Source organism: Sparus aurata, chromosome 3, assembly GCF_900880675.1.
Source record: "Sparus aurata chromosome 3, fSpaAur1.1, whole genome shotgun sequence".
Taxonomy (NCBI): domain Eukaryota; kingdom Metazoa; phylum Chordata; class Actinopteri; order Spariformes; family Sparidae; genus Sparus; species Sparus aurata.
Window position 1 is genome coordinate 13559098 of NC_044189.1, and position 13638 is coordinate 13572735.

The following is a 13638-nucleotide window of genomic DNA, read 5'->3' on the forward strand; positions in this document are numbered from 1 at the left end:
GAGTGCTCGTCACTTTATTAGCTACAATTAAACAATTACCAGCTATATAAAAATAAACTACAAAAACAACCGTCAAATCGCAATGTCCTTCTGTCCACTCCTACATCACTTTATGAGAGAGAGATACACTGAGAGAGAGAGAGAGAGACAGAGAGAGAGACAGAGAGAGAGAGTCCATGTGGCACCTTGATTAATGGACAGATGGCAAGGCCACTGAGCCAACTCTCTTTGTGTGTGTGTGTGTGTGTGTGTGTCTGTGTCTGTGTCTGTGTGAACTCCAGGGGAGCTTAGTTGATCTGCCTGAATATACTGACTTAACTAAAGGTTGCTGCATGTCAACCTGATGCAAACACACACACACACACATACACAGTGTGTGGACTTCTAAAAGAAAACAAAGTTAGAAAGGGAGAGAAAGTGAGAGAACGGACACTGTACAGCAACCACATTAAAGGACTGTCTGTCTCTAGGTGTGTGTGTGTGTGTGTGTGTGTGTGTGTGTGTGTGTGTGTGTGTGTGTGTGTGTGTGTGTGTGTGTGTGTGTGTGTGTGTGTGTGCCCATTAAAGCTCTAACCAGAGCGAGGGCCATTGGAACGCAGCATGCCAGCTTAATGGTGTCATCAATCATTCTCGGTGTCCATTGGTCAGTCTATCTGCTCCTGTAGGCAGTCTGTGAAAACAGCCAGTTCGGCCTTACTGCAGAAGCTGCTGATCTCTAATCTGACTCAACACTGTGTTCTAACATTCGGTGTGGACAAATGACCTTAGAAAAGTTTTTTTTTAAGTGTATTTGACTCCTATGTAGGTTTCCAAACATTGTCATATACATCAACACTCAAATTTGTTGGTACCATAGAAAAAAAACTGTCAAACACAGTCTAGAAAAGGTGTACTTGTAATTAAATATTAACTTAACCTGACATTTAATATTTGTATCCCAGTTATTGACACAAAACAGAAGATACCCCCTAACCCTATCCATCAAAATGAGGATTTGAAGGTTTCATATAATCTTTAGCTGTCTGGTTGGATACTCATCATCCCTGTCGAGGTTACTTTAATAAGACACTTTTTTTATGGAGATGCACCTTAAATGTTTAATATACTTTAATCACGTAGTTCCTTTTTGATGAAGAAATTGCCATCACAGGGAAGATAACCAATTTTAAAAAAAACACGTTACACTTCGCTTGTAGGCGTTTTGTGATGGACTGGTAGATTATATTCAAGGTCCCCCAAGGCACACCAGTGATTGAGTCATGAGTTTATAATTTAAAAAAAAATGCTAAAGTCTAGAATAGAATGGGATAGAATAGATGTTAATTGTCATTGTTTCAAAAACAACGAAACAACGATAGCAGCTCTTTGTTTGACAAATAAATATAACATAGGCACAAGTATAAAAGAAATAGATAAGAATAGTAAGATTTATACAACAATAGTAAATTATATACAATGAGATAAATAGACACAAGATTCAAGTATGTAGGTAGGTCTATCCACTAGCAGCCAGAATGTCTTCCCACAGGATAATGCTTATTTAGAAGATGAAATTAGCCAAACTAGCAGCAATGTATTTGTTAAAGTATGCAGTAATAATTGCTCTTTGATGGCCTCCAAAAGTTCAGTACTGTAGCTTTCTAAACCAGCACTAGGACCAAACATCATTATAAAGAGGACACTGCTAGTCTAATCGCATGCCATTTTAAAATATGACCATGAATTGTGTACTTTTGAAAACTGATCCATATGATTTGATTTGATTTTCTATTTGCCTCACCTCTCCCACAATTTCCCCTATGCTCTCTGGTTGCGGTGCAGGGTCAGACTTGCAATCTGGAACTGGTAGGGGTTAAGTGTCCTTGGTGTGCCTCGGCAGGAATTGCTGTATGGATGATTGAACCTTAGGCCTCCAGTGGGGGGACGACTCACTAACTGCAAAGGCCATCGTGCTGAGAAGGCAGCAAAGTTAAAGACCGCGAGGCCACCAAGTCAAAGCATTGTGAAACTCAACAGCAAGGAAGTTCTGATGAAAACATGTCTCCCAGCAACCTTCCCAGTGCTTACTGGGTGCGTGAGTTATGCTCTGAAGCCATAAAACAAAACTTTGGAGAACTGTGAGCAAGGGCATTGGAGCTACAGTATAGGATTTGGCAATGTAATCCTAGCCTGAAACATAATTCAATTTTGGTCCGCATCCCGACAGTTGTGATGTATGCGTGTGTGTGTGTGTGTGTGTGTGTGTGTTTGTGTGTTTGAGTGAGAGAGAGAAAGCAAGAATCCTGAGGGAATCCAGTTGATCTGAATACATAAACTCAAAAGAGGATGTGTCGTTAAACTCGCACACAAACACACCACAAACAGTCATTGCGGCTCCTGTCGAAAGCATTCAGTTAATCTCGCTTATGATTCCAACAATATGCTTTTAGTAGCAGAAAGGCCTCATCAACATTTTTAATTTGATCTGGAATTCATTATCACTTCAATGATAGTGTGGCCCTTTTGGCTTCAAGCCCTCCATACTTTGTGCCAGTATAAATAATGATGAGAGGGGGAAAAAGAGGTACAGACAGAGACCGAGCTATACAGACAGACAGACATAGTGGCTGTCCAAAGAGTGACACAACCATTATGAAAGTACTCAAAAGTCTTAAAGCAGCACACAATGTTTATAGTACTAACAGTGGATCAAATGAATATTTGAAATGTGAAAAGTGTCACTGTTAGAGACAAAGCTACAGAGAACTGGCACCCAACTGTGCTTCTCCACGGACTGTTTTAGTTTTCCGTCCCACAAACTCAGCTCTCATCAGCCTCAATTTCCAGCCACAGCAAGCACATTTTTTTTTTGTAAATAAACCCCCTGCGTTCTACCTGGCCAGCACCAAACTGAAGACAGGCAGTTTTTGGCAACTTTTCAGTAAACACAGTGGGGTATTGAACAGCTTTAGACCCACGGGTGATTCTTTAGACAACCAAAACGTAGCTAAAAGACGGGGGAATATTTTATGTGTCAGGCTGCGAGAGGAAAAAGCACCTCATGTATGCAAAAGTGAGCTGGATGAGTGAATTGGCAATTGTCTGCCAACACTATAGGCAAGGTACATACAATACAATAAGTCAGTGTTGTGTTCTACTGCTGCGTAACACAAGTCATTTTTAGTAACAGTACAGGAATATCTTTGATTTGAACTAAATTAGTAGTTTACAATATTATCTTGGAATATTTTGATTGATTGAAGTGTTATTTCACATGCATCATAGCATTTAGTTTTTGCTTCAGGGTGGGTGCAATAGCTTAGTTGAACAACCCAAGTGTTGTTTCATCTATAACAACACATCAATTTCTATAAACTGATGTTTTATATATAAAATCTTCACCAGCAAAACTAGCAGTCAACTAAATGTAAAATTAAAAGTATTAAGGAAATTCCCATACAAGTCCTTTAAAGTTGTACTTAGTAGTTCTTAAGTAAATGCAATTTTTCATTCCTGCTCCTAGGGGCCCCTGCTCTGCATGTTTAAGGCCTAGTCCAAATGTACACAGGCATTTTTGTAAACAGGGTTTTAGAAAAATAAAAAAAGATGGAAAAACTTTCAGAAATAACCTGTGTACGTACAACACAAAAGACACACATATCACATGGCCACGCACATACCTGCTGAAAAAACCAGCATAGACCAGCACTAAAACCAGCACCAAAACACATATGCTGGTCTTGCTAGTGACTGGTAGACCAGCATATGTTGTGTTTTGGTGCTGGTCTATGCTGTTTTTTTCAGCAGGGATACCTAATGTACCACTAGGCATGTAGTACTCTGAGTTCACATTTGGCAATGATGCTACAAACCCTGATAAACTCATGTTTATCTGGAAACGCTCAGTTTCTGACTGTCAAGCTCAGTTTTCAGCGATCTATTTATGTGTGTACAAAAGACCAAAACAGAGAAATATCTTTTTTTTTTTTTTTTTTCTAGAGAAATACCCATGTATGTGTGGTAGATGTTTCCTTGCTGCAAACACCTGATTCGAATGATCAGCTCGTCACAGAGCTCTGCTGAAGCCTGATAACGAGGCCATTCATTTCACTTGTGTCTGGGCAGGGCGGATCCCAGGAGCAGGATTGAAAAACACTACAGTCACAATCCACCTCTGATGAATGAAACATACAGAAGACACTAGCAAGAAAGGGAGTGGAAGAAAAATTGAGGGAACGAGAGATGGACGGACTCCTAATATCAAATGATGGAGTGAAATGTGAATCCTGAACTCCACACAATAGCTGATAAAGGGACCATGACAGCGTGAATAAAAGGTTCAGAGAGAAAGACAGAAAGGAGAGACAGACAGCTGCGGGCCACGAGACGGATGAAGTTCAATATAAATTATGAGATGTTAGCCCCTCTGGTAATCCCGGTGATAACTCTCTCTGCGCTATCGCTGTAGCAGCACCGTGCCCATTCTGCTGTTGGCACAGTGATGGGCCGGCCATTCGTTCAGGCCACGCTGATTGAGCTGTCAACGCACACGCATACACACGCTGCTACAATCACAATGAGTCATGCAGATAAATCATTTTTTTTCACGTGCAACTCACACACATTTGTCCATCAGTTTGTAAATTGCCGTGAGCTGCACACAAGAGAAGGTCAGCTGAAGATGCATTGAGAATTAGAGAAACAAGCATCGACGGGGTTCAGTCAGGGGGAACCATCCAGAAGACAGAGAGACAGGGAGAACACAGACAGAGAGACAGACAGGTGAGATATAGGGTTGTCTCTGAGGGAACTTGGGCTTGTTCTGACACTCTTACAGCTCCTCAAGGACACACCCCATTACACACACACAGAAACACACACTCAAACACACCGTGGTATGATTATTTTACTTGTCCCCTGCCTACGAGTCACAATAGCAGGCAGGAGCGTGTTTGTGCGAGTGTGAGAGCTCAACTATATCAATTGTGTGTGTGCGTTATGTATGGATGCATGTTCTCAGGAGTGTGTATTTTAGCACGCAAGTCTGCTGTCACACTGTTAATTGTGTGTGCACGCAACGTACACATGACTGTTTGTAAAATGAGAGCATCCGTGCTTATGTGTTTTTGTTTCGTGTGTGTGTGTGTGTGTGCCCGGCTGTTAACTGTACGTGTTCCCACGGCCTGCCGCTGAACAAACTAATTAAGGAACAAACACTGCTTCAAACCAACCAGAAAATTACCTCCCAACTCTAACAGGACGACCCAAGGACAGACGAGCAGGTTCTCTATCACACCCAGTCAGAGCGCACAGCGTAATAAAGGCTTGGGCGGTTTATCGAACGACTAGCATGTGTCATTTTTTAACACCCCACTGAGTGTAACTTCAGAGTAAGCCTTTGTGAGGTTATGTGACTGTACAGCACAAGTGTTGACATACAGTGTTATGCCTACATGGATGTAAACTACACTGTTGCGCGCTTTTACACCACTGGTCAACCAAATCGAGCTTCACTGCTCAAGAAGTTGTCATCCTCGGACTATGAGATGTGTGTTGTCCCTTGCATTTGACTTATTTTTAAGGTGCCGTGTAATTGTTACCCAGCTAGTAGTTGGAAGTTGTTGACTTTCAATAGATTTCCAGAGTAAATTGCTGGTGAGTGTCTCTATCAGTCAATACAAGCTAATCCTGTGGTATTTCACAGCCGATAGCTTCCAATTAAGGACCGCTGTCGAGGGAGATGTCGCTGACGGTATCAATAACATCTTTCTGACCTTCCGTTTCTTTTTCTGTTCTTACTTGAGTCTTCTCTTTTCTTTTCAGTCTACACCCTCTTAGCGTCGTATTAGTGTCACTTTTGATTGTTGTCACTACACTATTACCGCGATCCACGAGTAGCAGTCTGACATAAAAACGATGACATTCTGCTATACTTTGCTGATGGATCTTTTCTGGTGAAGCTTCACCAAAACTGCTCAATTAGGGAAATCTTTTTTTCTTTTTAAAGTGCATTGTTCCAACAATCGCTGTAGTTGCAGCTAATAACAACACTGTCTTTTGTCTTCACAGTGAAGACGTGTGGCAATAATCTTCAAGGACCGTCAGGAACCTTCACATCTCCTAATTTCCCAATTCAGTACGAGAGCAACGCACAGTGTGTGTGGATAATTACCGCTTCAAATCCCAACAAGGTAAACCTCCCTCTCTCTTCATTTTTGTCTTTCCGTCTCTGTCCGTCAAACAAACTCTCGTATGCAAACTGCTGTTGTTAATTAAAACACATTGCTATTAATCATTTTGGAACAAAGTGGAATACGACTGTGTGATCTGTTCCTTTGCTTCATATCATAACCAAGTGTCAAGATCGACCAAGCATGAACTATCCAACGATTACATTATTTGTGAAACAGATATTTTAGATAGGTCGGAGCAGAGATATTCTCGTTTGTACCGTGGATGTCTCTTCTAGTGCATGGTGCATACAGTCTGTACAAAGTTGATATTCTGCATTTAGGCCGTAATCTCGTTACTCCCTGCAACTGTACCAAAGTTAAACACAGAGAAGTTTTTTAAGGGGTGATGCTAACTTCATCCAAAAGGAAACTTAAAGCCTGCAGGTGAATGATGGGTTGGAAGTGAGGCTTATAAAATGTTAAATAAGCAAGAGCAGCACTGGCAGGGCAAGAGTAGTGAGTGCATGTCATCTTAAATTCTGCCTGACTGTAAAAAGTGTGTTGGATATACAGTATGCTGCAGTGAGACGGTATGTCATGTGTCTGCCTGCACTAGCTTGCAGGCTTTCCTCCATTTGAATTTTATGCATTCGATGTAATTTTTAATTAATATAGCTAAGCAGCTCTCGCAGGCATTTACGAAGTTAGTTTAGTGGCATTTTTGCATAATTAAAATTGGTTGATAATAATTCATGTTGGAGGTACCGTAAATGATACGCAAGTCAGAGCATATCAGTGTCTAATTCTGCGCGATTGGTTAATCCTTCAAAGGGGCAGACGATAGGCTGGAGGTGAGATGGATAGCCGCGATTGGTTGCTTTATGTCCCAGGAGGGATCCGATTGGTATTCAGGAGACACCTCTTTATTCCACTCAGGGTCACTGTGGTGACCGCTCTGTCGTCAATGGCAACACCTGCGTCAGCACCATCACACACGCGTCTGTGCACAGTCACACACGTGCAAAGACACAGTTTTAAATACATGTGTGCCCAGGTACACACAGACGCTCATCTCACATCCAAACACACACACACACACACACACACACACACACACACACACACACACACACACACTCTTTGTTGCTCTACACTTGCTCAAAACCTCTCCCAAGCTCTCTCTTTCTCTCTTACTTCTACTCTCACGCACAGGTGTCCCGTCCCTGCCCAAGGCCTGTGGTTTATGGCCTAGAGCAATACATTCTCTGTTGAAGGCTACAATGTGTATGTGACTGTTGAAGGCTAAAGTACTAATGCCTTTCTGTCTGCACCCTGCGGTATGCATGCATGGGTGTGTGTTCCTCTGTGCGTGTGAGTGTGTGCGTGAGAAGTTTAAAATGAATGTGTATGTATTGTGGGTGATTATGTATATTGCCAAACTCATTGCCCTACTGAAGACCAGATTAACGCAAGCAACATCAACTAATTTTTATCTCCCCTTATCTTTAAAAGCTTTGCTGATAGCACCTTATGTACTGTAATTTTCCATATTATTTCATGCACATTTGTATTTTTTTTTTTTTTTTTTTTTTTCTTCTACTAATGTTTTTCTTGTATTGGTGCTTTTCCTGTAGCACTTTGAGATTTATCTAAATGTAAAGTGCTTTACAAATTAAATATATTATTATTATTATTATTATTATTATTATTACATGTTATCCACCAGGTTGCATCACGTTCATGTCATGAACCATATGCAGGTCTTTTATCACATTACATCATTTGTACAATGTGTCATGCACCATAATGAATCACAGACATGTCATGCACCGCATTGCACCACATGGTGTACATGTCTTGTTTGACACTACATCAAACTATCAGTCTACATGGGTCTGTAAATTTGTACAACACCTGACCTGAAGTAAGAACAAACACTGACACAGTGCCCTGGGGGCTAAGACACATAAACCATAACGACCCTGGTTCTAGTCCAGCCGGTCATCTTTCTTTCTCTGCGATCACATTTTCTCTCCAGCCCTGTATAATCAAACAAAGACTGTCCCAAAGCCATGCCTGAACAGACACTATGGAAATTTTAGTCCAAATGATTAACGGTAAGTGCTTCCCTTAGTTGTTTTTAGGACAGCGTACTCTGCTTGCTTCTGTTACCTAATCGAGTTACAAACTAGTGTGGATAACTGCAGATAAAAAGGCAACTCTTAAATGTCACACATTCTCTTTCACATTTGCAGCGTTAAAAGAGTCTTATGTTTCCATCTCCCTTGAAACTCTGCAACTATATTAGGTATTTATTTTTTTCTGGCTGTAGCAGAAATTCAGCTGAAGACAGTACAGCCACGATAAAAAGCTTGGATATTAGAATGTGTTTCCCATGTACAGAGGCTGTCACCTCGACGCAGCAGCCTAGGGTTTGGAATCTGACCTGTACGTCATCCCTTCTGTTTCTCCGTGTTCCTGTCACTCTTCCCCTGTCCTTTCAATAAAGCCAGGAACAGGCCAAAATAATAAACATGATAGTAGTTGCAATAATAATAATAATAATAATAATAATAATAATAATAATAGGGTGATTCCATACCAACTCTGTACTCCCAGTTTATGTCATATCATTCTTTGAAAAAATATGTTGAAACTCCTGTTAGATTCATGGCGCCATGCAAAATCCTATAATTGTACTTCAAATACTTTTAAGTAATGCATTTTTGAAGCTCCGCCCTCAGAGCTAAATATCAGCATTGTTAATATGTGTATTCTAAGCCTCATAAAATTGCTTATTTTCCACTGGATCAGGTTGAAATTTATCCTGAACATCTAGAGACCCTAAGGCTAATTTGCAACAAGTATTAATTTGAATAGTTGTTGCTCAAAGTAATAATCAAATTAATAGCAGAAAATATTTTTGTACCGGAATGAAGATGTTCCACTCTATTAGTTTCACATTCTTGCCATCAAATTTGGGTTCTTCGGAAAAAAAACCCTTTAAATTCATAACTTTAAAAGTTTCTTATGTTTGCTTGAGTAAATCTAGGACATGAACTGAGAAAAGTTCTTGATTTTGGGTGAGTTGGCATGGAGTGACCCATAAATAAATACTCAAAGAGGCAAAAAGTCACAGACACAATATATATAAAAAAAAAAAAAATGAATAATGGGAAACAATAAGTACATTTTTGTGTCTTGCTCTCCTAAAGATGCTTTAAGTGTTGCTGATCTTAGAAGAATCTTTCCTGGATCCTGCTGGGTTTGATCTGGATCTGTCAGGTATCTGAAACCCATATAGCAATTAAAACTGAAGCAAACGTGGTGAAGGTTGCAGGGCTCAGTTCCTCTCAGAGATCTCTACATGAAAACTTTTTGTAACATATCTGACATGCGTATCTTCAGAAACCTGTGATTTCAGTCCTAGGCCATGGTTGCAATCAAAGAAATTGCGTGAGGCAGAGGAATAGAGGCATATGAATATACTAAGCCCATTTAAAGAGCCAGATGAAAATACAAATCAAGAGACAGAGATGAGCATGTCAAAGAGTGACAAATGATTTAGTATGACTCAAAATCCTCATCCCGTCCTCATTCAGTTGTCATCTGCCTTGACAAGCAGTTGTATTCAGATGGGACACCTGTGAAGAGGAACATGGGGGAAATATGTAAATCTAGTTCTCGCTCATGGATTAGCATCTTTGCTTCTGTCAGGCTTGTCTTACTGCCATCAGATGAGTGTCATTTCCTTCCAGTGGATTTTTGGCACATTTCAAAGAAGGATGCTTTTAAGTTGGTGAAGCCAAAAGCATTAAGCAATCAACTTGAAGATATATTTTTATAGAGAGACATTTTTTTTAAGTTCAGAAATGCTTCAGTGACTTAAGTTATGAATTAAAGGAGCCAATCAAGTAAGATCATTTCTAAGAAGAGCCGTACTTAAAGCCAATATGACACATTTATTAAAAAAAGGGGGTTCGAACATTATAGAGGCTTTTAATCCGTTGAAAAGAAAATTACATGAATGGCTTCACCATTTATCACAGTGTTGACTTATTAATTTCAAGATAAAAAATAAATACTGGGTTAGTCATATGGACATCGCTCATCCGCCCAGTTAGTGTTTGTAGATTTATGTTGGTATAGAAATCCACATTCTGCCATGGTTTAAATGATTATCGGGCAACAGGAAATTGCAGATTTAGAGCCACATCCAGTGGCGTCAAAGGTTATTGACTAGTTTAAAAGCAGGCTTATGCTGGGCAGGTGGTGGAGGAAAAACAAACAGTGGGGAACTGGCAGCTGAACAACAGGTAGCAGTCAAGAACAGAGCGCATTTTGCGATCTGGCAAACCGCAGTAAAAACCTGTCCTCGTTTAGGAGGCTGATGAGGGACTGAGGGGCAGCTTAGTGTGCAAGCGAGCGGTCAGTTGATCTCCTGAGAGAAGCCAACAAGACACACAATGGGAACCAGAAAAGGGAGAGAGCCTGAAGAAACAAGGGGGGAAGGAGGGTGATGGTGCAAACACATTCAGAGTGAGGGGAATAGTCCTGAGCCGAGCCCGCCGCACCCACTAACTGAACATCTCTTTTTTTTTTTTTATTACTCCTACATGTCTCTCCCTATTTCATCCTTTATCTCCATTCCTTCGCATGCCTCCTGTCTCTTCTTTCTGTTTCTCCTCTTCTTTACACTGCCCATCCCTCCTCCTCGCTCACTCCCAGAGGCGCTGTCCTCAGAATTACCCAGATTCTTCATTAAAGAGCTCAGCCTGAAACCATCAAATTACTATGGAGAAGGAGAGGATACGGAGAGGGAAGGGGGAGGGCACTCTAGGGGAAGAATCTGTTATTCATTGTTTCATTCGTAACACTTTTTCTATTGCGCCCACTCCCACACATATTCTACATTTCTCAGTGTCTCCTCCTTGCACTCTGAAGGTAAAGAGCCTTTGGTTCCTATAGCTCACTCTCTATTTTGTCAGCTCCATTCCCTATCCCTCTATTGCTCCAAGTCTGCCACCCCTCTGTTCCCTCTCTCAGGTTAAGTGTTAATGGGGTTCTATAGCTCTCTGATGTTATTGCTTCATTTAGTTTTGGCAGAATGAGCCTTTAGAGCCAATTCATTCTCTCCTGTTCTCATTTAACCTTGGGGGTGGCATGCTGGGATGGCCATTATTAGACTTCTCTCTTCTCTTCTCTTCTCTTCTCTTCTCTTCTCTTCTCTTCTCTTCTCTTCTCCTCATTTTCCCACATCATTTAGTTTCTTCCTTCGCTATTCCCATTCTCCCATCTTCCGTGATATTAGCCACTCAAAGCACTTCCTTCATATCATCTCTTTATGAAGCATGAGAGAAGATGAAAGTTGGAAATCAACTTCATGTCCACTATTTTCTAGTTCACTAATACAACTGGACGCTGAGTGACCTTACACAAATGAACCTTACACCTTACACAGTATAAACTGGCTCTGTGTCATTTTGTGCACATGTGCTGAAAAGCCCATGCATACAAGACGATTGCTGCAGCGCTGCCATGCTGCATATTTAGTTAACGCCACTATGACAAACCCAGAGAGAAAGTAATCCAAGGACACTGAATAAGAATGTGAAGTTACACTTTTAGGTATCCTTATTTGAGAGTATGTACAGACATGTGATGACCACACTGAAGCTGTGAGGAAGTAATACAGAAATAAAAACCCGGCACTATCTTCTTTTGCTAGCTGTTGGTAATTAAAATTGCCTGCTTTTGCATCTTTTTGAAAACATGAACAGCGTAGCTCTTTATGGGGGCTCGGGTTCAGAAATGTTAAACATTTAGCAAACGAGCACTCTGATTCAAATCCATTTGTCAGTACAGTAGTTGCATAGCAACTGTAAAAGCCAAGCACAGCCTTTTTTCCCACAGGTTCCTGCTCAGAGTTGGTGTCTGCAAAGGAAGCACCTGGTGGATTCAGCTCAATGAAACAGAAGTGAGGGAAAAAAACACTAACTTGCGAAGGGCTCTTGCCATCAGTCTCCATCAGCCAAAGCCCGGCTCTTCTCACAATGGCACAATTTATTCAGTTGGAAGCACGTTCAAGGGGAGTGGATGGCAGAGGGTTTACTGTAATACTGTCACAGGCAATCTATTACACCCCGCCCCTATCTGCGACCCCTTTACATCACTGACTGTGCTGCTCGCCAAGTGTTTCACATATTCTTACAGTATCTTCAAGGTATCCTTATATATTATTATGGTGAGGGTAGAGAGGAGCCGCCCCCCACCCCCCATTGTCTCCACGACAACCAAAGGAAGTGCTTTATCAAGCAGAAATCCAATTCTGTCGCCTCATTGGCTAGAAGCCATAGATGGATGGAAAGACGGAATGCAGCAGCCAATTAGAAAGAGAGAGACGGCGAGGGTGACAGGAAGAGAGAGGGGCAAGATAGAGAGAGGCAGGACAGATGGACGGAGAGAGAGAGAGAGATGGATGTTTTCATGAACACCAACCTATTAGAGGAGTTAGAGGAGAGGAGAAATATGCAAAGTATTCAGCTTCATCTATCAAATGCACACACGCTACACTGAAAGCACACATATACACTAACTCACACACGGTAGGTAATGAGGTCGCAATCTGAGTTGATTTTCTCTACCGAGCTCACGTTCACAGACAAACACAAACACACATGGGGACAGTGTAATGCAGTTATATTCTAGCTGTGTTTAATGCTGTGTGAACAGTGCTGATGTGGCATTAGAGTGGTCTGTAAAGGGCATACACGCAGAGTTAGATAGACCGGTTTGTCTTGTTTGTTTCCACCACAAAACCAGAGACGACTGCAAGGTCTCCGTTTTTCCAACAGCCATCATTTCTAGCAGATTTCATCATATGCCACTCACTCCGTAAGCGCTTCCCTTGTTGAGTTGACACAATCATGAAATCACAAATTGTATGTTTAAAACAAGTGAACACTCACGCCGCGCGCTTGTGAGTTACATCAATGTTTACCGGCATCAACAATGACTATATCCTGCCTAAAAGACGATTCAAGTGGAAACAAAAAAACTTTAAATAAAACATAAAACAACATGAAATCTAAATACACAGAGTATGGGCGTATGTATTTTCAGTCACAGAAGAAATAAATGTCATTAAAATCTTAAAAAGTATTTCTCAAATTTTGTTATCTGGTTTTCCGAAAATAACTATATCTAAATTCACTCTGCCATTGTGAATTTAGATTAGATTAGAATAGATTAGATAGTTATTTATCCCTCAATGGGGAAATTAACTTGTTACAACAGCTCGAGATAAACATTCAAATACAGGAAAAAGAATCAGACAAATATGCCTAAAGTCGAATAGAAAATAAATGGAAAAAAATAAGATACTTACAAAAAACGACTGAGTGGAAAATGATTGTTCAGGTAGTGCTTGAGTCAAACAGTCGGATGGCTGTAGGGTTAAATTATTATGATGCCCTGTCTTAAAACG

At 40.8% G+C, this 13638-nt stretch overlaps 1 protein-coding gene across 9 annotated transcripts in view; it reads left to right on the forward strand.

Moving 5' to 3' along the window:
* csmd3b (CUB and Sushi multiple domains 3b) overlaps window positions 1–13638 on the forward strand; it is a 376450-nt gene that overhangs the window by 251015 nt on the left and 111797 nt on the right. For all 9 annotated transcript variants that reach the window (XM_030411810.1, XM_030411811.1, XM_030411812.1 and 6 more), the window contains one exon: window positions 6049–6170. In XM_030411810.1, the coding sequence (XP_030267670.1) occupies window positions 6049–6170 (122 nt within the window). The remainder of the gene's footprint in view (window positions 1–6048; window positions 6171–13638) is intronic.